Source organism: Lactuca serriola, chromosome 5 (assembly GCF_051521515.1).
Source record: "Lactuca serriola cultivar US96UC23 chromosome 5, Lser_US96UC23_V15, whole genome shotgun sequence".
NCBI classification, from domain to species: domain Eukaryota; kingdom Viridiplantae; phylum Streptophyta; class Magnoliopsida; order Asterales; family Asteraceae; genus Lactuca; species Lactuca serriola.
In genome coordinates this window covers 284,281,713-284,304,826 of record NC_136412.1, presented here as the reverse complement: position 1 = coordinate 284,304,826, position 23,114 = coordinate 284,281,713, and the positions used below count along the sequence as shown (strand labels likewise).

Sequence of the window (23,114 nt, the reverse complement as noted above, 5' to 3'; positions counted from 1 at the left end):
TGTCAGGTCATGTTGTAGGAAGGGAAAAATGCAGAAAACCCAACTAGTTATATATGTATATGCAGAAAAACCTTTATATAATTTTTATATTCAGAAAAACCTTTATATTAATAGTTATCATTTGAAAAAGACCAAAATACAAGGTTTTAAGAGAAATTGACAACTAAAAATCTAATGTCGCTTACATTTTTGTTTATCAATACGACATTGATTTTAATTGGGATAAAAACAATTAGTTAAGAAAGAAAAAATCAAACATATTAAGAATACAATCGAATGAAAGTAATCGAAATTGACATGTTTTTGCATATAATCAAAGAAGTATAAGGGATATGTATATCATATCATATTTTTAGCTGATCGTTTCTTCTAAAAATTTATAATTTGGTTTTATTTAAAATGTAAATAATAATATAAAGGTTTTAATTAACATAAAAATAATATAAGGGTTTTTCTACATATACATGTATAATTGTTGGGCTTTTCTGCATTTTTCCCTTATAGGAATGCAAACTCCCCATGTTGTTTCTTATGACTTGTTAAATCATAAGTTTGAAAGTATTTTATGAAGGTTTTTGTCATATAGTTCTTAACAAATAGAATCCGCTTAGTTCTTAATATATCATTTTGACAACCAAATCACAAGACTCTAATGGAAGTTTTAATATTAAGTCTAATATTAAGACTTTTACCCAAATTTGTCAACATTCTAACAAGTAAATCCTTAACATTTTCACTTCACGCCTATAAATTTAACTAAATTGTAAAATTTAATCCTTCTACCAAACTAACTGTTTTCCTTTAAATATTTACTCTAAACCTTTTATTAACGTATTTACATTATATTTGTTCTTCATTTTATTATTTTTTATTAATTATTAAAAATTTAATAATGTTTCAAATTAGCCATAAAAACAAGATGTTACGATTAGATATTAACGACCAACATATATATATATATGTTCAAATGAGAAAAATTTTAACTTTGAGAACGTTCGAGAACAATTGTCAACAAGTCAACAATAATTTATTCTTCAGAAAATTAAAAAAAAATACGTCATTATCATACCCACACCCCAACCTTATAGTATTCTATTTATCACTATTCATAATATAAGCTCCACCAAGACTGTCGGACCGCCTCCGGAGCCCCAACGACCGTCACCGAAACGCCACCAGCCGTCGTCGGAGTGCCACCGCTTCGAATCTTCGTGAACCGTCGTCACGAACCACCTCCAATCGTCTCTTCTCTTCCTGAACTAGCTTCTAATTCCTCTGATATTCTTCCACCCGAAAAGCAACTCCAATCGTCGAAAACTGCCATGTCGGAAATCATATCCTTCTCGTCTCCTTTCTGATCTCGTTTTCATCATTAGATCTGGTTTCATCGGTTCAGATCTGATGCAAAAACAACTCGATCTAATTCCCGATCTAGTTTCACCAGCCACTACCTTCACGATATAGAGGTTTTCCGGTTTGCTATAACAAGCGAACATCGAACTAAGATTTGTACCTGTTCGAAGCTTTGAAAATTGTGTCAATGGAGAAGAAGTTGAACGATGTAGGAGATGTAGAAGAGGAAAGGACGAGGACTAAACAACGTCGTTTAGATCAAGGTGTAAGCATAATTTGCGCCATTAAAGAAGAAGACCTGGTGCTGCCATGTCTCGACTGGGGTGATCGGAGTTGATCTGCTGCCATAAAAACAATGTTTTATAGGTTTGATTTTCTTCTCCGGTATTAAATAAATAGCTAATCGATAAGGAGACTTGATAATTGGTTACTTCAATATACGATCAAATTCAAGTTATTTTGTTCCATAAAAAAAAAGACTTGATATTTGCAATTTAGTCCATGAGCTCCAAAATCGAGGTTTTGAAACTGATGTTATCTTTTTATTCATAGGGAGAATAAAAAATACAGTACATGACTAGTAAGGAACACTATGATGATAAATAAAAAATAGACCTGTGTAACGACCATAAAATTCCAACCAATTTAAACTTTTCAAAAACAACCCGATTTCATAAAATTATTACAAAAAGGTTTTCAATACAATTATTTTAGAGTATTCCCAGAATCACATCACAAAACATAATCATGAGGAGCGGTACGATCACGCCTTTGTCTTGCCACGGTCTCCTGAAGAACCTGAAAAACATTAAACCACAACTGTAAGCCCGAAAGCTTAGTGAGATATCCCCAAAATACCAACCACATATACCATACATGCATAACATGCCATATCATAACAGAACACAGAACAACCATGCACTTCGGGTCTACTGTGTGACTGGTCCGCCGCACCGACCTTCAGTCCACCTAATCCACCCTCCGAGTCTAACCACATACATCGAGTCTACAGTGTGATTGGTCCGCCCGCAATGGGCCTTCAATCCACCTGGTCCACTCTCTGAGTCTACAGTATGACTGGTCCGCCCGCACCGGGCCTTCAGTCGGTCTGGTCCGCTCTCCGAGCCTCGGCACGTCTGGTCTGCCCTCGTGGGGCCTACAGCCTATCCGGACCGCTCGCTGGGCCTTCGGGATAACCGGTCCGCCCTAGGTATGTTGGCCTACAGCACAAAGCAGGTCCCGCCTCAACCCAACCCCAGTCCAACAACCATGTGCACATAAACATTCAATCATATAAAATATCACATCCAATCAAACCGATCTAACATATCACATAGCATAACATCATCCTAACCAGGATACCGACCTAACCGGGTCTCTAACATATACCATCCTAACTACCAGGATGCAACATAGCAAAACAATAACATAACAACGATACCCGGATCACAATCCGATAAAGGGCCGGCCTTGGTGCCGTAGACCCTGTTGATATAGTGAGGATAACTCACCTCGCAACTGCCATACACGCATAACATGCCATATCATAACAGAACACAGAACAGCCATGCACTTCGGGTCTACTGTGTGACTGGTCCACCGCACCGGCCTTCAGTCCACCTGGTCCACCCTCCGAGTCTAACCACATACATCGAGTCTACAATGTGATTGGTCCGCCCGCAATGGGCCTTCAATCCACCTGGTCCACTCTCTGAGTCTACAGTATGACTGGTCCGCCCGCACCGGGCCTTCAGTCGGTCTGGTCCACTCTCCGAGCCTCGACACGTCTGGTCCGCCCTCGTGGGGCCTACAGCTTATCCAGACCGCTCGCTGGGCCTTCGGGATAACCGGTCCGCCCTGGGTATGTTGGCCTACAGCACAAAGCAGGTCCCGCCTCAACCCAACCCCAGTCCAACAACCATGTGCACATAAACATTCAATCATATAACATATCACATCCAATCAAACCGATCTAACAGATCACATAGCATAACATCATCCTAACCAGGATACCGACCTAACCAGGTCTCTAACATATACCATCCTAACTACCAGGATGCAACATAGAAAAACAATAACATAACAACGATACCCGGATCACAATCCGATAAAGGGTCGGCCTTGGTGTCGTAGACCCTGTTGATATAGTGAGGATAACTCACCTCGCAACTGCCGACTGAACAGATAACCCAAGCTGCTCTGACCACTGATACGATCTCCACCACTAGCCAACACCAAAATACTGAAATCAAAACAAAAGCCAACAATTACCAAAATGCCCCTGGAAATCAACTGGTCAACCCTTGGTCAAAGTCAAAGTCAACCCCTGACTGACTCTACTCGCCGAGTCAACCCGATGACTCGCCGAGTCCCCATGCACAAAACTTCCTCAATCCGCGACTCAACTCGCCGAGTCACCCCGAGACTCGCCGAGTCCAACAACTCTGGGTCCTTTCACACTCGACTCACCGAGTCATTCCTTGACTCACCGATTCACAGCTCAACCAGAAGAAAGGTTAGGACCTCACGACCAGACTCGCCGAGTTCAAGGCTATCTGCAACCAACTCGCCGAGTTGTTCTTCCGACTCGCTGAGTTCCTGACCATATTCATCCAACTCGCCGAGTTGTTCTTCCAACTCGTCGAGTTCCAGCCTATCTTCAAGCAACTCGCCGAGTACACCCTTGTGACTCGCCGAGTACCCCTAGATCTGAAACCATACAGAGGCTTTCCAAGCCATGCAGAAGCTCTAAACCATAGATCTACTCTTTTACAAGCCATCCATCACGTAAAGTGGCAAACTTTACGTGGATCCAAGGAGATCTAGGCATTTTACACTCTAGGGCTAGGGTTTGGGACAAGATGACTTCACTAAGCACTCAAGAACAGGGACTTTAATGCACTCTAGACCTTCTCCATTCCAGATCTGAGGTAGCAACCTTAGATCTAACCTTCAAACTCGAAATACCACAAGCTAAACTTTCCACACACTCCAAAATGATGAATCTAAAAGAATAACAGCCCAAGAAACGAAGTAATACCTCAAAAGGAAGCCCCAACAGAAGAGAAATCTGAATCTTAGCAAAGCCCCTTGTTCCAAGTCTCCTAACTCTCCAAGATCTCCTCCAAAATCTCTTCTCCAAGGTTCAAATGCACTCAAATCCCTCACAATCGCGACTTAGGGTTTTCCGGACTTCAAGAGAGGGTAAAGAGGCTGGGGAGAGGGTATAATGTCCTTTATATAGGGCTCATCCTCCGAAATTAGGGTTTTCTCCACTCAGCGCCTACTCACCAGGTCCATCCTACGACTCGCCGAGTTGGCCATTTAACACGCGACCAAAGTCGCGACCCTACTCGCTGAGTCCACTCGTGGACTAGCCGAGTTTCCCCTTTCCCATTTACACTTTTAGCCCTTCAACTCTACTCCTGATATTCCGGGATGTTACAATTCTCCCCCACTTAAATTAGGCTTCGTCCTCGAAGCCTGCGGCAACATAACTCTAGAACTACTCTCACAATGCACCACCTGGCATTAACCAGACCAGGTTCCTCAAAACACAACCACCGAAATCCAAAACCCAATTTTTCCTTCTCGCGGTGTTCTCACCACCGCTTCAAGCTGGCCACTGGCCTCGCCCTCTGACAACCACACTTACCAACTTATCAACTGAGTATCATTCCATGATACTTCACCCGCTCCAAATCACAACGATCACTCGACTCAACAAGCTAGAAATAACCATGAACCACCGGGAACCCGATCTGACTCCAACTCCATCCACTCCAGGTTGACAGAAGGACACATCCTTCAGTCTCAGAGCAACTCCCAGGAGTTCTCCTCCGCAATCTCATACCCTTACCGGACTGGTTCTAACATCCTCGGGTTGGGAAAACCTGATACACTGACGACATCTCCAAACATCCCCCATGATGAATTTCCACCACAGACATAAATCCTTGATCAAAATCAAACTGGAAATCTAAGATTCCACCCCTGAATTCCTTCCGAGCATTTGGCTCTACCCTCAGAAATTCCTTTCATATCCTTAGCAAACATCCAACCCGGATGTGATTCCATACCGCAGCCGCACACACACTGCTCATCAACCATGATTGGAGCACCCCAATCATAACTCTGCACTACTATTTCCACTTCCGTGATCTTACACTCCCTCTCAGAGCCACATTTCTTTCCTTTTCCTTACCAAGGAAATCCACCTGGCCGCCTTGTCACTATGACAAGTGCCACGGTGCTCACCCAATACTACACTATCCTCTTATAGCATAACCGCTATTCCATGCACCACATATGCTCTGGATCCACTCGCAAGGACTCTCAAGTCCATGCTCTACCTTCCACTCACCATGATCAATACTCGGGGCCAGACCTTCTGACGCTAACACGTCGCGACATACTCAATCCATATCCTCATACCGATCTCTCAACACAAGCAGAGTCTTCAGCATGACTGGACTGCCTTTCCAGGCCTTTAGCCCATCTGGACCACTCTCGGAACCTTCAGCAGGTCTGGACCGCCCTCCAGGGCCTTCAGCCTGTCTGGACCGTTCTCCGAGCCTTCGGCCTGACTGGTACGCCCACCGGCCTTCAGTCTATCCGGACCGCTCAACCAGCATTCATCATTCCTAGTTATCCCTCCGGGAAACTCTCCCATGCATACCGTTCTAGCCCTCTAGGGGTTCCGAACTCTATCTCCATCTTACATACTCAATCCCGGCCCGATCCCAGGCCTTCCACAATCAATCACCCTCGGTCTGCATCCCGCCCCGACAGACTGACACTTGCATCAAACCAGCCTACGCTCGGCTGACAGAACCACTGTTGAATCCCAACAGCTAAACAAGCTCTCATGCTTATCGATCTTCTGGAGAATTCTCCAATTCTCCCCCACTTAGAGCATTGACTATCAACCACCGGCCGCCATCACCGAACTCTCTCAACAACCCTGCACAACACAAACACTTACACGCGAACTGATTCCCACTAGAATGAGCAACCTTCACAAAATCACATATCAACACAAATCATCTCGGCTCGAAAGAAGCCCGACCTTCAGCAACCACTCCTCAGACTGCAGATGATACTCGACATTCGGACTAAAAGCCAAACTCCCACTAATAACCCTCATGAACGATAACCAAAGAAATTCCCAACACCAAACCCTTAACCATACCATAACCCGCAAGGAACAACGAATACAATACCAGAAATCACACAATAAGACTAGCAGATATACAATACTCCCCAATAATCATAAGATAACAAGACATCAAGAAAGAAACATACCCGCAGCTGCATCTGGCACTGCGCTAACCTCCTCTGCTGTAAGCTGAAAAGCACGACCCTGAGCCCTTGGGGGCTCCGCTCCACCCTGACCTCCGCTCATGATCCTCAATGTGGCCGGTGCTGGAGCCTGCACCGGTCCTGCAGCAAGTTGTGGACAGTTGACCCTCAAGTGTCCAACCTGATGACAGTGATAACAAATCCTCAAATCCCAACCCGGGGCTGCCTGCCAACAATCCCTCGCATAGTGCCCCTCCTTTCCGCACTTGCGGCATGCACCACCGGACCTACAAACCCCGGTGTGACCCTTCCCACACTTCCCACAAGCGTGGATGCTCTGATCTCCCAATCTAGAATCAACGGTCTTGGACCGTTTCGGCGCCGGATGCGACTGCACTGGAGCCTGCCTCTGCTCTTGCAACTGTAACTCAATCTCCAACTCACGCCGCCTGGCGGCCTCCTGCAACTCCACAAGGTCTCGCACCTCTGCGTAGACACAAACTTCTTGATATCCCTCTTGAGCATACTCAGATATCGGGTCATCTGAGCCTGCTCCGAAGCAAACTCGGGGCAAAACATCGCCCTCTCAATGAACATCCTGGTGATCTCCGTCACCGACTCCGAATCCAGCTTCAGCTCTAGGAACTCCTGAGCCAACCTCTCTCTCTCTCAACCCACGGAACATAACGAGTACTGAACATCTCCTGGAACTGATCCCATGAAACCGCAACTCTCTACGCATCCGAATACGACCCCGTGGTCAATCTCCACCAATCCTTCGCCCCGAGCCTTAACAGGTTTAGAGCACACCTCACCCTCTGATCAGCAGGGCACGAACCCGTGAAGAAACACCCTTCCACGTCCGACAACCATCTCATAGCAACAATCGGGTCCTAAACCCCGTCGAAGGTAGGAGGCTTCGTATTATCGAAGTCCCGATACTGAAAACCCCGACCAGCTCCTCCCCCTACCGCTGCTACAGCCGCTGTAGCCGCCGCAGCAGCCGTCTCTGTGAGAGCTGCATAGCGCTCATCAAAATACTCAACCATGGCGGTCTTGATCGACCCAAACAGTTCCGACAACTCAGCCCGGAACAACGCAACAACCTCATCATGCAGGATCTCACGAATCCTCGCATCCAACTCGCACGTGCTCATTTGACTAATAACCTCGGGCGGTACTGACCCGCCCTAAACTCCCTCTCCTGCTACTGATCCTGACCCGGATCCACTCCCATCATGCCTCGGAACCTCCATGCTGAAATAAACACCACGAAATCTCAGATACTTCCCACTATCCCGGGAACCAACTCCCAACCCAACCCTAGAGGTCATGGTTTCCCTGATACGCGTATGGGTCTTGTGCTTTCAGTAGTACGGGCCCATACTACCTTCCATACCTACCCATATTTGTATTAAGTACTTCTACAACACCCTAGTGAAAAACATACAAAACAAGCACTCAACCCTCACTCCTATAGGAACATTAGATATCTCCCACAAAGGAAACCCTAGGCTAACAGGCATCATAAATCAGGCAACATTATCATGAAATCCTGAAGATCCCTAGCCTAGTACTAGCATGCTGTTCTATCAAAGCTCAAAAACAAATATCATGTATGGTATTTTGGGATTACTTACTGGCTCCGGCCGATCGTACCTCCGCGTCCTCCTTTACTCATTTCGAAAACCATTTTAAATTCTCTCTTGAAAACCCTCCTCGATTTGAGACTGGATTCACACGAATGTTCCTCTAATTCACTCAAACCTAGGCTCTGATACCAACTTGTGACAACCACAAAATTCCAACCAATTTAAACTTTTAAAAAACAACCCGATTTCATAAAATTATTACAAAAAGGTTTTCAATACAATTATTTTAGAGTATTCCCAGAATCACATCACAAAACATAATCATGAGGAGCGGTACGATCACGCCTTTGCCTTGCCACGGTCTCCTGAAGAACCTGAAAAACATTAAACCACAACTGTAAGCCCGAAAGCTTAGTGAGATATCCCCAAAATACCAACCACATATACCATACATGCATAACATGCCATATCATAACAGAACACAGAACAGCCATGCACTTCGGGTCTACTGTGTGACTGGTCCGCCGCACCGACCTTCAGTCCACCTAATCCACCCTCCGAGTCTAACCACATACATCGAGTCTACAGTGTGATTGGTCCGCCCGCAATGGGCCTTCAATCCACCTGGTCCACTCTTTGAGTCTACAGTATGACTGGTCCGCCCGCACCGGGCCTTCAGTCGATCTGGTCCACTCTCCGAGCCTCGGCACGTCTGGTCCGCCCTCGTGGGGCCTACAGCCTATCCGGACTGCTCGCTGGGCCTTCGGGATAACCGGTCCGCCCTAGGTATGTTGGCCTACAGCACAAAGCAGGTCCCGCCTCAACCCAACCCCAGTCCAACAACCATGTGCACATAAACATTCAATCATATAAAATATCACATCCAATCAAACCGATCTAACATATCACATAGCATAACATCATCCTAACCAGGATACCGACCTAACCGGGTCTCTAACATATACCATCCTAACTACCAGGATGCAACATAGCAAAACAATAACATAACAACGATACCCGGATCACAATCCGATAAAGGGCCGGCCTTGGTGCCGTAGACCCTGTTGATATAGTGAGGATAACTCACCTCGCAACTGCCGACTGAACAGATAACCCAAGCTGCTCTGACCACTGATACGATCTCCACCACTGGCCAACACCAAAATACTGAACTCAAAACAAAAGCCAACAATTACCAAAATGCCCCTGGAAACCAACTGGTCAACCCTTGGTCAAAGTCAAAGTCAACCCCTGACTGACTCTACTCGCCGAGTCAACCTGATGACTCGCCGAGTCCCCATGCACAAAACTTCCTCAATCCGCGACTCAACTCGCCGATTCACCCCGAGACTCGCCGAGTCCAACAACTCTGGGTCCTTTCACACTCGACTCACCGAGTCATTCCTTGACTCACCGATTCACAGCTCAACTAGAAGAAATGTTAGGACCTCACGACCAGACTCGGTGAGTCCAAGAACAGACTCGCCGAGTTCAAGGCTATCTGCAACCAACTCGCCGAGTTCCTGACCATATTCATCCAACTCGCCGAGTTGTTCTTCCAACTCGTTGAGTTCCAGCCTATCTTCAAGCAACTCGTCGAGTACACCCTTGTGACTCACCGAGTACTCCTAGATCTGAAACCATACAGAGGCTTTCCAAGCCATGCAGAAGCTCTAAACCATAGATCTACTCTTTTACAAGCCATCCATCACGTAAAGTGGCAAACTTTACGTGGATCCAAGGAGATCTAGGCATTTTACACTCTAGGGCTAGGGTTTGGGACAAGATGACTTCACTAAGCACTCAAGAACAGGGACTTTAATGCACTCTAGACCTTCTCCATTCCAGATCTGAGGTAGCAACCTTAGATCTAACCTTCAAACTCAAAATACCACAAGCTAAACTTTCCACACACTCCAAAATGATGAATCTAGAAGAATAACAACCCAATAAACGAAGTAATACCTCAAAAGGAAGCCCCAACAGAAGAGAAATCCGAATCTTAGTAAACCCCTTGTTCCAAGCCTCCTAACTCTCCAAGATCTCCTCTAAAATCTCTTCTCCAAGGTTAAAATGCACTCAAATCCCTCACAATCGCGACTTAGGGTTTTCTGGACTTCAAGAGAGGGTAAAGAGGTTGGGGAGAGGGTATAATGTCCTTTATATAGGGCTCATCCTCCGAAATTAGGGTTTTCTCCACTCAGCGCCTACTCGCCGAGTCCATCCTGCGACTCGCCGAGTTGGCCATTTAACACGCGACCAGAGTCGCGACCCTACTCGCCGAGTCCACTCGTGGACTCGCCGAGTTTCCCCTTTCCCATTTACACTTTTAGCCCTTCAACTCTACTCCTGATATTCCGGGATGTTACAACCTGACGGTACCACATAAATGTTGATATAACATGAATATTTAATTGCTTTCATCTTATTGTCCTTATGTACAACAAGTGAATCCAAAGAGTTTTTAGATATAATATTATTATCATACAATACAACGAATATATCATTTTGTTTGATATTTATTATCCTATAATAAAATAATACTTAAATTGATATTTCATTAGTTAAAATTTTATTAAATTATTAGTGGGCAAGTTTTATTATCTTATAATAAAATAATATTTAAAAATAATATTTCATTAGACATATTTTTATTAAATTATTAATAGAACAACTTTTTGAGTGACAAAACGATATATAAAAATAAAGAATATTTAAAGTATAGAAGACTGCATTGATTAAATACTTATAACAAAATGCGATTAAAACAGGAAACCCACTATTGAATCAAAAATGCAAAAACGAATCTTGTGCATATAAATCATATGTGATTAAAACAAATATAATCAAATGTGATTAAGTACACGAGACCAATTATTGATAAAAAAACACGAAATTAAATATTGTCCACATAAATCATATGTGATTAAATACATATAATCACATGTGATTATATGTATCTAATCACATATGATTTATATAGACAAAACATAATGATGTCTATATAAATAATGTTATAATTTTTGTGTAGGTTCTCGGAAAGGAAAGGGTTCATCTTGTTCATGCTAGCTAATTTTCAAGATCAAGGAGGTGAGCACTAACTCTCCTATTACATAGGCATTACTTGTTTGATAATATTGGTCACAGAACCCTAATAACATGTGATTATGTGTATCTAATTACATATAATTTATGTGGCTCAGATTCTTTTACACGTTCTCGATTCAATAATTGTTTTTTTCCACTTTAATCATATGTGATTAAATACATTTAATCAGATGTGATTATATGTTTCTAATCATATATGATTTTATTTGGAAAAAAACAAATATTTTCTATTTAAATCATATGTGATTAGATACATACAATCACATGTAATTATATACACGTTAACAAATATTGAACAAAGAACACGAAAACAAATCTTTATATATCCAAATTAATCATATGTATTAAATGCAAATAATCACATGTGATTATACTAATCTAATCTAATATGATTTATCTGGACATAATTCATTTTTTCTTTTCTGATTCAATAGTTGTTCTCATGTATTTTATCGCATGTGATTAAATGTATAATCGTATATGATTAAGTACATGAGCACAACTATTGAATCGAGAAGGAAAAAATGAATCTTGTCCACCTCAAATCATATGTGATTATATACATATAATCACATGTGATTAATTACACAAAAGTAATTATTCAGTCAAAACCACAAAAATAAATGTTGCCTACATAAATCATATCTCATTAAATACATATAATCACATGTGATTATATGTATCCAATCATATATGATTTATATGGTTAAGATTCATTGTCACATTCTCGATTCAATAATTGTTCTTTGTCCACCGTAATCATATCTGATTAATTACATATAATCATATGTGATTATATGTATCTAGTCACATATGATTTATACAGACAAAAAATAATGATGTCTATATAAATCATATGTGATTAGATACATATAATCACATATGATTCTATACACAAGAACAACTATTGACTTGAGAACCCAAAGATAAATATTGTCCACATATATCATATGTGATTAAATGCATATAATCACATATGATTATATGTATCTAATCACATATGATTTATCTAGACAAGATTCATTTTCATGTTCTCGATTCAACAAATGTTTTTTCCACTTTAATCTTACGTGATTAAATACATTTAATCAGATGTGATTATATGCTTCTAATCACATATTATTTTATTTGGAAAAAAAAGGAATCTTGTCTATATAAATCATATGTGATTAGCTATATACAATCACATGTGATTATATACACGATAACAAATATTGAATCAAGAACGCGAAAACAAATCTTTATCCACATTAATCATATGTGATTAAATACATCAAATCACATGTGATTATATGAATCTAATCACATATGATTTATGTATCTAATCACATATGATTAAATATAATTAAATACTTATAATCATATGATTAAATACTTATAATCACATATGATTAAAAATATGAGAAAAATTATTGAAACTAAAACTCAAAAATAAATATCGTTCATATAAATCATATGTGATTGGATACGTATAATCACATGTGATTATATGTGTCTAATCACATATGATTTATATGGAAAAGATTCATTTTCACGTTCTCAATTCAATAATTATTTTTTGTCCATTTTATTCGTATTTGATTAAATACATTTAATCACTTGTGATTAAATACATTTAATCACTTGTGATTAAATACACGACAACAACTATCGAATCAAGAACACGAAAATGAATCCTGACCATATAAATAACATGTGATTAAATACATATAATCACATGTGACTAAATACACATGTGATTATATGTATCTAATCACGTATGATTTATGTAACATGATTTATTTTTGTATTCTTGATTCAATAGTTGTTCTTTTACAACGTTAACCGTATGTGAATATTGTACATATAAATCATATGTGATTAAATACATTTAATCACATGTGATTATATGTATCTAATCACATGTGATTTATGAGGACATTGTTTGTTTTTGCTTTCCCGATTCAATAGTTGTTCTCATTATTTAATCACAAGTGATTAGATTATATGTATTTAATCACATATAATCATATGTGATAAAATACATATAATCACATGTGATTATACATATAATCACATGTGATTATATGTATCCAATCACATACGATTTTTGTGGAGAAGATTCATTGTCACGTTCTCGATTCAATAATTGTTCTTTGTCAAATTTAATCATATGTAATTAAATACATGTAATCACATGTGATTATATGTATCTAATCACATATGATTTATTTGGACAATAATCATTTTTGCTTTTTTGATTCAATAATTTTTCTCTTGTATTTATTCATATATGAATGTATTTAATCATAAACAATTTTTTTCTATAGATTATATGTGATTACATACATATATAATCACATATGATTATATACACGGGAACAATTATTGAATCAAGAACACGGAAACAAATATTTTCCATACAAATGATATGAGATTAAATACATACAATCATATATGATTAGATACACGAGACCAACTATTGAATCGAAAATGAGTAATAAATATTATCCACATAAATCATATGCAATTAAATAGATATAATCACATGTGATTATACATATAATCACATGTGATTATATATATTTAATCATGTATGATTTATATAAACAAGATTTGTTAAAAACAAATATTTTCCAAATAAATCACATATGATTGAATACATATAATCACATGCGATTAAATTATATGTGATTAGATACATATAATCATATATGAATAGATACATATAATCACATGTGATTATATGTATTTAATCACATATAAAAAATACATATAACCACACATGATTTATGCCATTATATGTATTCAATCACATACAATGTTAGTGGCTATAGGTAATGGGTGATGGTGGTGGGTTGAGGTGGCGAGTGGTAGTGGTGGTGGTTTTGGTGGGTGATGGGTGGTGGTCGTGGTGACGAGTAGTGGTAATGGGTGGTGGTTGGTGGTAGTGATGTGTGTTGGTAATGGTGGTGGGTACATATAATCACATAAATCTTGTCCACATAAATCATATGTGATTAAATACATATAATCACATGTGATTAAATATATTAGAATAATTATTGAATCGACGGAAGAATAAATATTTTCCATACAAATCATATGTGATTAAATATATATAATCACATGTGATTTAATACACAAGAACAACTACTGAATCAACACATGAAAACGAATATTATCCATGTAAATCTTATGTCATTAAATACATATAATCACATGTGATTTAATACACGATGCCAATTATTAAATCGAAAACACAAAAATAAATACGGCCCACGTAACTAATATTTTATTAAATACATATAAGCACATGTAGGTATATATATCTAATCACATATGATTTATGTGGACAACAATCATTTTTGCATTCTTGATTCACTAGTTTTTTCACGTGTATTTAATCACATGTGATTATATGCATTTAATAACATATAAATCATATATGATTTGATATTTATAATCACATGTGACTCGATACATATAATCACATGTGATTATATACAAGAGAAAACCTAATGAATCAAAAACACAATAATAAATCTTTGTAGGTGGGTGTGGGGTGGTGGCGGCGGGTATTGGAGGCAGGGTGGTGGTTATTGGTGGTGGTGGTGGGTGGTGATGGGTGGTGGTAGGTGGGTGGGTGGTTGCAAGTGGTGGTGATTGTGACGGGTGGTGGGTGGGTGTGGGTGGTGGAGGTAATTTATTTTTGCTTTGTGATCATATGAATCTAATCACATATGATTAAATACATATAATCACATGTGATTATATGAATCTAATCACATATGATTTATGTGGACATAATTCAATTTTCCTTTTGTCGATTCAATAGTTGTTCTCATGTATTTTATCAAATGTGATTATAGGTATAATCATATTTGATTAAGTACATGAGCACAACTATTGAATCGAGAAGGAAAAATGCATCTTGTCCACCTCAAATCATATATGATTATATACATATAATCACATGTGATTAATTACACAAAAGCAATTATTCAGTAAAAAGTTGTGATTATATGTATCCAATTATGTATGATTTATATAGATGAGATTCATTGTCACATTCTCGATTTAATAATTATTCTTTGTCCACTGTAATCATATGTGATCAAATACATAGAATCATATGTGATTATATGTATCTAATCACATATGATTGATACAGACAAAAAATAATGATGTCTGTATAAATCATATGTGATTAGATACATATAATCACATATGATTATATACACAAGAACAATTATTAAATCGAGAAAACAAAGATAAATATTGTCCAAATATATCATATGTGATTAAATACATATAATCACTTGTGATCATACGTATCTAATCACATAGAAATGATGTGAAAAATATTTATTTTCGTGTTCTCGATTCCGTTGTTGTTCTTGTGTGCTTAATAACATGAGATTATATGTATCTAATTAAATATGATTTATATAGACAATATTCATTTTCACATTCTTGGTCAATAGTTGTTCTTGTACATTTAGTCACATATGATTTTTGTACACAAGATTCATTTTCGCGTTTTTGATTAAATAATTTTTCTTTTTATACATTAATCATATGTGATTAATACATACAATCACTTATGATTAAATACATAAGAAAAAATATCGACTCATGAATATTATCAATATATATCATATGCGATTTGATACATATAATCACATGTGATTAAGTACATGATTACAACTATTGAATTGATAAAGAAATAATGAATATTGTCCACATAAATCATATGTGATTAAATACATATAATCACATGTGATTAAATATATTAGAACAATTATTGAATCGACGCAATAATAAATATTTTCCATACGAATCATATGTGATTAAATATATATAATCACATGTGATTAAATACACAAGAATAACTATTAAATCAACACGTGAAAAAAAATATTGTTCATATAAATCATATGTAATTAAATACATATAATCACATGTGATTTAATACACGATGCCAATTATTAAATCAAAAACACGAAAATAAATACAACCCATGTAAATAATATTTTATTAAATACATATAATCACATGTAGTTATATGTATCTAATCATATATGATTTACATGGACAATATTCATTTTTGCATTCTCGATTCACTTGTTTTTCACGTGTATTTAATCACATGTGATTATATGTATTTAATAACATATAAATCATATATGATTCGAAACATATAATCACATGTGACTCGATACATATAATCACATGTGATTATATACAAGAGAAAACCTAATGAATCAAAAACATAATAACAAATCTTTGTAGGTGAGGGTGGGGGTGGTGGTGGCGGGTAGTACAGGTGGGGTGATGTATGGTGGGTGGGTGGGTGGTTGCAAGTGGTGGTGATAGTGACGGGTGATGGTTTTGGTAGTTGGTGGGTGTGGATGGTGGAGGTGGGTGGTGGTGGTGGTGGCAAGTGGTGCTGGTTGGATGGTGATGATGGTGACGGGTGGTGGTTGGTGATGGTGACGGTTGTGGTGGGTGGGTGTTGGGTGGAGGTGGTGGCGGTGGCGGGTGGTAGTGGGTGGTGGATAGTGATGGGTGGTGGGTGGTTGTTGTTGGTGGTGGGTAGTGATGGGTGGTGATGGCAGGGAGTGGTGGTGGTTATGGTGGAGGGTGGTGGGTGGTGGTAGTTGGGTGGTGATGGTGGTGGCGGATGGTGGTTGGTGGTGGTGGTGGTAGTGGGTAGTGATGGGTGGTGGGTGGTGGTTGGTGGTGGTGGTTAGTGATGGGTGGTGGTGATGTTTAATGGTGGTGATGGGTGGTAGGTAGTGGTTGTGGGTGGTGGCGGCACACAGTGGTGGTGGCACACGGTGGTGATGGGTGGTGGAGGTAGCAGGTGGTGGTGGTTGGGTGGTGATGGTGGTGGTGGGTGGTGGTTGGTGGTGGTGGTGGTGGGTAGTTGTGGGTAGTGATGGGTGGTAGGTGGTGGTTGGTGGTGATGGTGGTGGCGGGCAGTGATGGGTGATGGTGGCGGGTGGTGGTGAGTAGTGATGGGGGGCGGGTGGTGGTTGGTGGTTGGTGGTGATGGGTAGTGATGGGTGGTGGTGGGTGAGTTGTGGTGGGTAGTGATGGGTGGTGGGTAATGGTTGGTGGTGGTGGGTGAGTTGTGGTGGGTAGTGATGGGTGGTGGGTAATGGTTGGTGGTGGTGGGTAGTGGTGGGTGATGGTTGGTGGTGGTGGGTAGTGGTGGGTGATGGTGGTGGCGGGTGGTGGGTAGTGGTTGTTGGTGGTGGTGGCGGGTGGTGGTGATGGGTGGTGGAGGTGGGTGGTGGTGGTAGGGTGGTAATGGTGGTGGGTGTTGATGGTGGTGGTGGTGGTGGTGAGTGGGTAGTGATGGGTGGTGAGTGGTGGTTGGTGGTTGTGGTTAGTGATGGGTGATGGTGGCGTGTGGTGGTGGTGGTGGGTGGCGGTGTCGTGTGGTGGTGATAGGTGGTAGTTAGTGGTTGTTGTTGGTGGTGGCGGGCAGTGGTGATGGGTGGTGATGGTTGGTTGGTGGTGGGTGGTGGGTAGTAATTAGGGGTGATTTCATTGTTTCTCATGGGGTACCAACAAAGAAGAATTTGTAAGGAGCAATTGCGCCTCAATATAGGTTGGTTCCCCCTCCCCCCCCCCCCCCCCCCCCCCCCCCGATTTCTACTATAATTCAGTTTTTGCACCTATCGATTTCTTGAAGATAAGATGTTTATTTTCTACAGAAAAACTTCAGAATGATTAACAAGGTATGAATATGATTTCCATTTCTTTTTGTTTCCATTTTGTATGTGGAGCTGTTTGATAATACGTTAAGTGTATTAATTGCAGATAGTATAATTAAAGGGATAAATTTAATACCTTTTGAAAAATATTTTATGTTTTGATGATTCCCAATAGCTTCTGCTTCAGTTGTAGTGAAACTATTGCAAATGGTCTGTAATTTCATGTTAAAACCTACTAAATTTGGCTTTTTCGATGTTTGGTATTTCTTCCTTTGTTATAAAACTTAACTTATGACATTTATCTTTAAAGATTTATCCTTTTGTTACATTCTAATGAAGACACCAATTATTAAAACCTAACTAAATAGGTTGCACATACACCCCTTCAATTAAGGTGCATTTGGATATACATACTTACATATACGTATACAAGTTATGGAGATTTAACCTTTAATCCTTTTCTATTCCCTCAATTTATGTCATTTTCATGCATTGCTAGAGATTTGAATACCTAAATGTTGAGCCTGAGGTTCTTGTCAAAAGTTTGACTTGCATAAAATTAGTAAACATTTAAATGTTAGACGATAAATTATATTTGTATAAGTTTATCTCCATGTTCGTTATTACATAAGTTTTCTGATTGATTCGTTTTTTCACAGCATGAATGTTATAAAGTTTTGGTTGTCAAAGGTAATTGGTCCCACTGAGTAGACCAAACTCATCTTTATGTTGTCTTAAAAACTACCATTTAAGGTAATCTCTTATTAATCTATTTAAATATAAGAATGAAATTTACCTTTTGACCTCTAAATAAGGGGAGATTTATAAGGTTAAAATCAATAAAGTAGTTGCTTAAAATGGTCCATTTGGAAAGGAAAATGAAAGTCCAAACACTTCTTGTAGGCAAAAGCCTTATTTTTTTTTGTTTTAGGTATTTATTTGTTTTTCTTTTCATCAATCTTTTATAAAAGGCATGTGTGTTCTGATCGTTATGTTTTTTTTATAGTTTCTTCAAGTCAGAGTGTGTAAGAGTAATCTGAAGGAAGAAATATCACGCGAAGCTTCAACAGAGTGAAATGTACTACTCTGTTACTACTTGCAGAATTCATTATTTATTATTTTATATTGAATACAGCTGATATTTGCCAAAAAGTTAATGACCTTTGCCTATTATTATATTCCAGTTTATTGTTGTTGATGATGTGAGGAAAGTACTTTCTTACGGAGCAAAATGAAGGGTTCTATTTTCGAAAACCAATCAGGGGCATACTATACCAGCTACAGCTGATTGCATCTATTTAACAATAGACGATGGCTTAAGGGTAATTTTCATATCCTTTTTGCATTTAAAATTGGATTAAATGGAAAATAATAGATGTAATGAAAGTACACTACTGTAAAGAATGAATTGAAGTACATTGATTATTCTCACATATACTTCTCGATAAAGCAATGGATTTTCCTTTAAACCTTCGGTCATTTTATCACCAATATGTTTTAAGTAAAAAACAAAAGAGTGTTAAATAATATATTCGCTTCTATTTTACTGGAATCATATCTGGCTTTAGGAATCAAATCAAATAATCGTTTTCTACAATTATGATCTCATGATAGGTTTGAAGTTGGTTCATAAGAGTACGAAATGGTTATTTAGACAAACATATGTGAGTAATGTACAATTTCACACATATAAAAGAACACTCTCCATTCAAGCAAGAAACATGTACAACAAACAGTTTTCTACTTATGATATCATTCAAACTCAATAAGTGACAAATTGTTGTGTTCCTTCACACTAAAAGCAGTTACAGTAGTAATTTCAATTGTATGCTTCAATTGATTATCGGCCAAGGAAGTCGTCCAAACTCTCATAGAAGAACATACACAAATTATTGAAGAATGATAGTCCACCATCCTTTTCTTAAGGTTCATTCTCACATCTATTATCTAATTCTCAGTTCTCTGATACAAACATGTACACATACAATGTTCTTGAACAACGTATTGATGATTATTTTTGTAATTTTGTATAAGGTGTGCAACTTGTGCTTCTTGAAACGTTATAGCAGGTTGAGTGAAGTTTAAATTCAACTTCAAGCACATTTTTATCACACATGGACATCAACGATGCTTCAAATGGAAAAAAGTTTCTTGTATGTTTGTCTTTATGCATTGTTTGAAAGTTTTATGCATAATCCAAAATCCTTTATATATATATATATATATATATATATATATATATATATATATATATATATATATATATATATATATATATATAATACCTTTGATTTCAAATTGCAAAAAGATGTTATAATAAAGAAATAAATGAAATGTTTAACATACTCTTATTAGTTAAAAGAACTATAAAAATTAACCAATAATGATAACCTTATGTTTAAATGTTTAAATTCATAATATGACAACATATTTTCTATCATCTTCAAAAATATATTTTTTATTTGTTTTTTAATAGAACTATAAGGTAATGAGAGAAATGAGGAAATGTTTCTAAAATAAGATATTGATAATATGTTAATCATGGTGTTTTTTAAATGATTGGTTTTAGGTTTTGGTATAACAATAGTAGAATGTATGTTTTTTCAAAGAGTTTTTACTTTCACTTTTGTTGATCCTTTACGGGATTTATTTAAAAATATTGTAATTGTAATTGTAGTGGAAGTGTTTTCTAGTATATGTTTGTACACAATTTGTCCATGTAGATCAGAAATCTAATGGTAACTTATGTTGACTACATTGCATTTTCTTTCTGTTATTTCGATTATTGTGGGAGGATTTAATGTTTTATTAGAGTTAGAAACAGTGATATTAAATATGTCCATTAATAGTAACCACAATCCATAACGACAACAAAAATTTAATACCCGCCCCATAATACTAATGTGTTTCTGAGTTAAAACTACATTGTTATTATGTAATGGTTCTTGAATGTTTTTTTCCATTTTCCAAATGCTTTTTGTTGTTGTTTTTAAGGCTATACGGTGTGGTTGTGGTTTGGGACCACGGTTTGTGCCACCTGGACCGCGCACACCGCCCTCAGACCGTGGTCTTGCGCGGTTTTGGCCGTGGTGTGGTCCTTTAGTGCCGCGTTTTGTGATTGGTGGATGGAAGGATGGAAGGATTGACCGGGTTGTTGGGTATTTAATTTTTTTTTGTTGCTTTTTCTTTCCTATATATAATATCAACTCCATTTGTTTTTCACAACACAATCTCTTCTCTCTCTAAAAAAATTTAAAAAAAGCACTACTCTCTCAAAAATGTCATCTTCTGAAGAATTTCAAACTAGTTTTGATACTGCTATTGCGTGTGTTCAAATGGCAGAACAAACATACAACGTTGTATGTAACAACGCAGCTGCAAGTTCTCAACGGAGAACACGAATATATATTTGCAGAAATCGTGAAGAAGCCAACCAACGTTTGGTGCAAGACTATTTTGTAGAGAATGCTACTTATCAAGGGTATTATTTTCGTAGGCGTTTTAGAATGTTCAAAGGTTTATACGAACGTATAGTTGAAGATGTAACGAGGGAGTGCAGTTTTTTTCAACAACGCTACGATGCTAGAGGTACACCCAGTTTTACTCCCTTACAAAAATGCACGACCGCACTTCGTCAGTTAGCATATGGCATTCCGCCTGATGCGTTTGGTAAAGAAGCCAACCAACGTTTGGTGCAAGACTATTTTGCAGAGAATGTCACTTATCAAGGGTATTATTTTCGTAGGTGTTTCAGAATGTTCAAAGGTTTGTACGAACGTATAGTTGAAGATGTAACGAGGGAGTGCAATTTTTTTCAACAACGCTACGATGCTAGAGGTACACCCAGTTTTACTCCCTTACAAAAATGCACGACCGCACTTCGTCAGTTAGCATATGGCATTCCGCCTGATGCGTTAGACGAAAGTTTTAGGATGTCTGCTAGGATCGCACGAGACAGTCTCCATTTTTTATGCAAAATTGTGATTCAGTTTTATGGTCCAAAATATTTACGTAAGCCTACACGTAATGACATCCTACAATTGCAAGCTCATCATGCTAGTGTGCATTAGTTTCCTGGAATGCTAGGAAGCTTATATTATCTCCATTGGGCATGGGAAAACTGCCCTACAGCATATCATGGGCAATTTACCTAAGGCGATCATGGTCACCCAAAGGTCATACTTAAAGCAGTTGCATCACAAGATATGTGGATTTGGCATGCTGTTTTTGGTTCTCTTGGTTCGATTAACGACATCAACGTTCTTAATCGCTCACCAATATTTAACAACATATACGATGGATCCGCACCAGATTCTTCTTTTCAAGTGCGTGGAACACCATATAAGTATGGTTATTATCTGGTCGATGGAATCTTTCCTGAGTATGCTGTGTTTGTTAAATCGTTTACAGCTCTGCATGGTTCTAGACGAAAGAAATTCAAGAGAGCTCAAGAAAGAGCTAGGAAGGATGTTGAGCGTGCTTTTGGAGCTCTGAAGAAACGGTGGTTCATACTGAAAAAACCAGTAACTTATTTAGGCGAGGAAAAACTTCAAGAAATCATGTATACATGTCTTATATTGAATAACATTATTATTGAAGACGAAGGAAGAGCGATATGTGCGTTTGATGAGGAAGAAACCATACAAGAGACACAACCAATAGAAATTGGTGGCGAAGAGTATATAAACAGAAGAGCAGAGATACGTTGCACTGAAACATTTCACAATCTTCGCAATGACTTGGTGGAACATATTTACGGGGTTCAAAACATTAATCTTAATTTGGATCCACCGGATGACCACGAAGACGAGTTTTCGGAGAACGACTTTATGTAGTTTGCTTTAGTTATTTTATTTGTGTTTTTTAAGTTTCTAGGATTATTTAAATGTCATGTGTGTGGTTTTCATGTTTTTTTTTGGTAATGCAATGTAATGTTTTTTTTTTTTAATTTTCAAGTAATGAAAAATTATGTTTTTTTATTAAAATAGAAGTTTTATTAAATTAAAATAGTTAAAAAAAATTATTAAATTAAAATAGTTAAAAAAAACAAAAT

The 23,114-nt window shown here is 38.2% G+C and overlaps 1 protein-coding gene across 1 annotated transcript; it reads left to right on the top strand.

Moving 5' to 3' along the window:
* Nucleotides 1–22,266: 22,266 nt before the first annotated feature.
* Nucleotides 22,267–22,896, top strand: LOC145050571 (uncharacterized). The gene has a single exon (XM_078998798.1). It carries the CDS (start codon nucleotides 22,267–22,269, stop codon nucleotides 22,894–22,896), a length of 630 nt encoding a protein of 209 aa, XP_078854924.1.
* The last annotated feature ends 218 nt before the right edge of the window (nucleotides 22,897–23,114 follow it).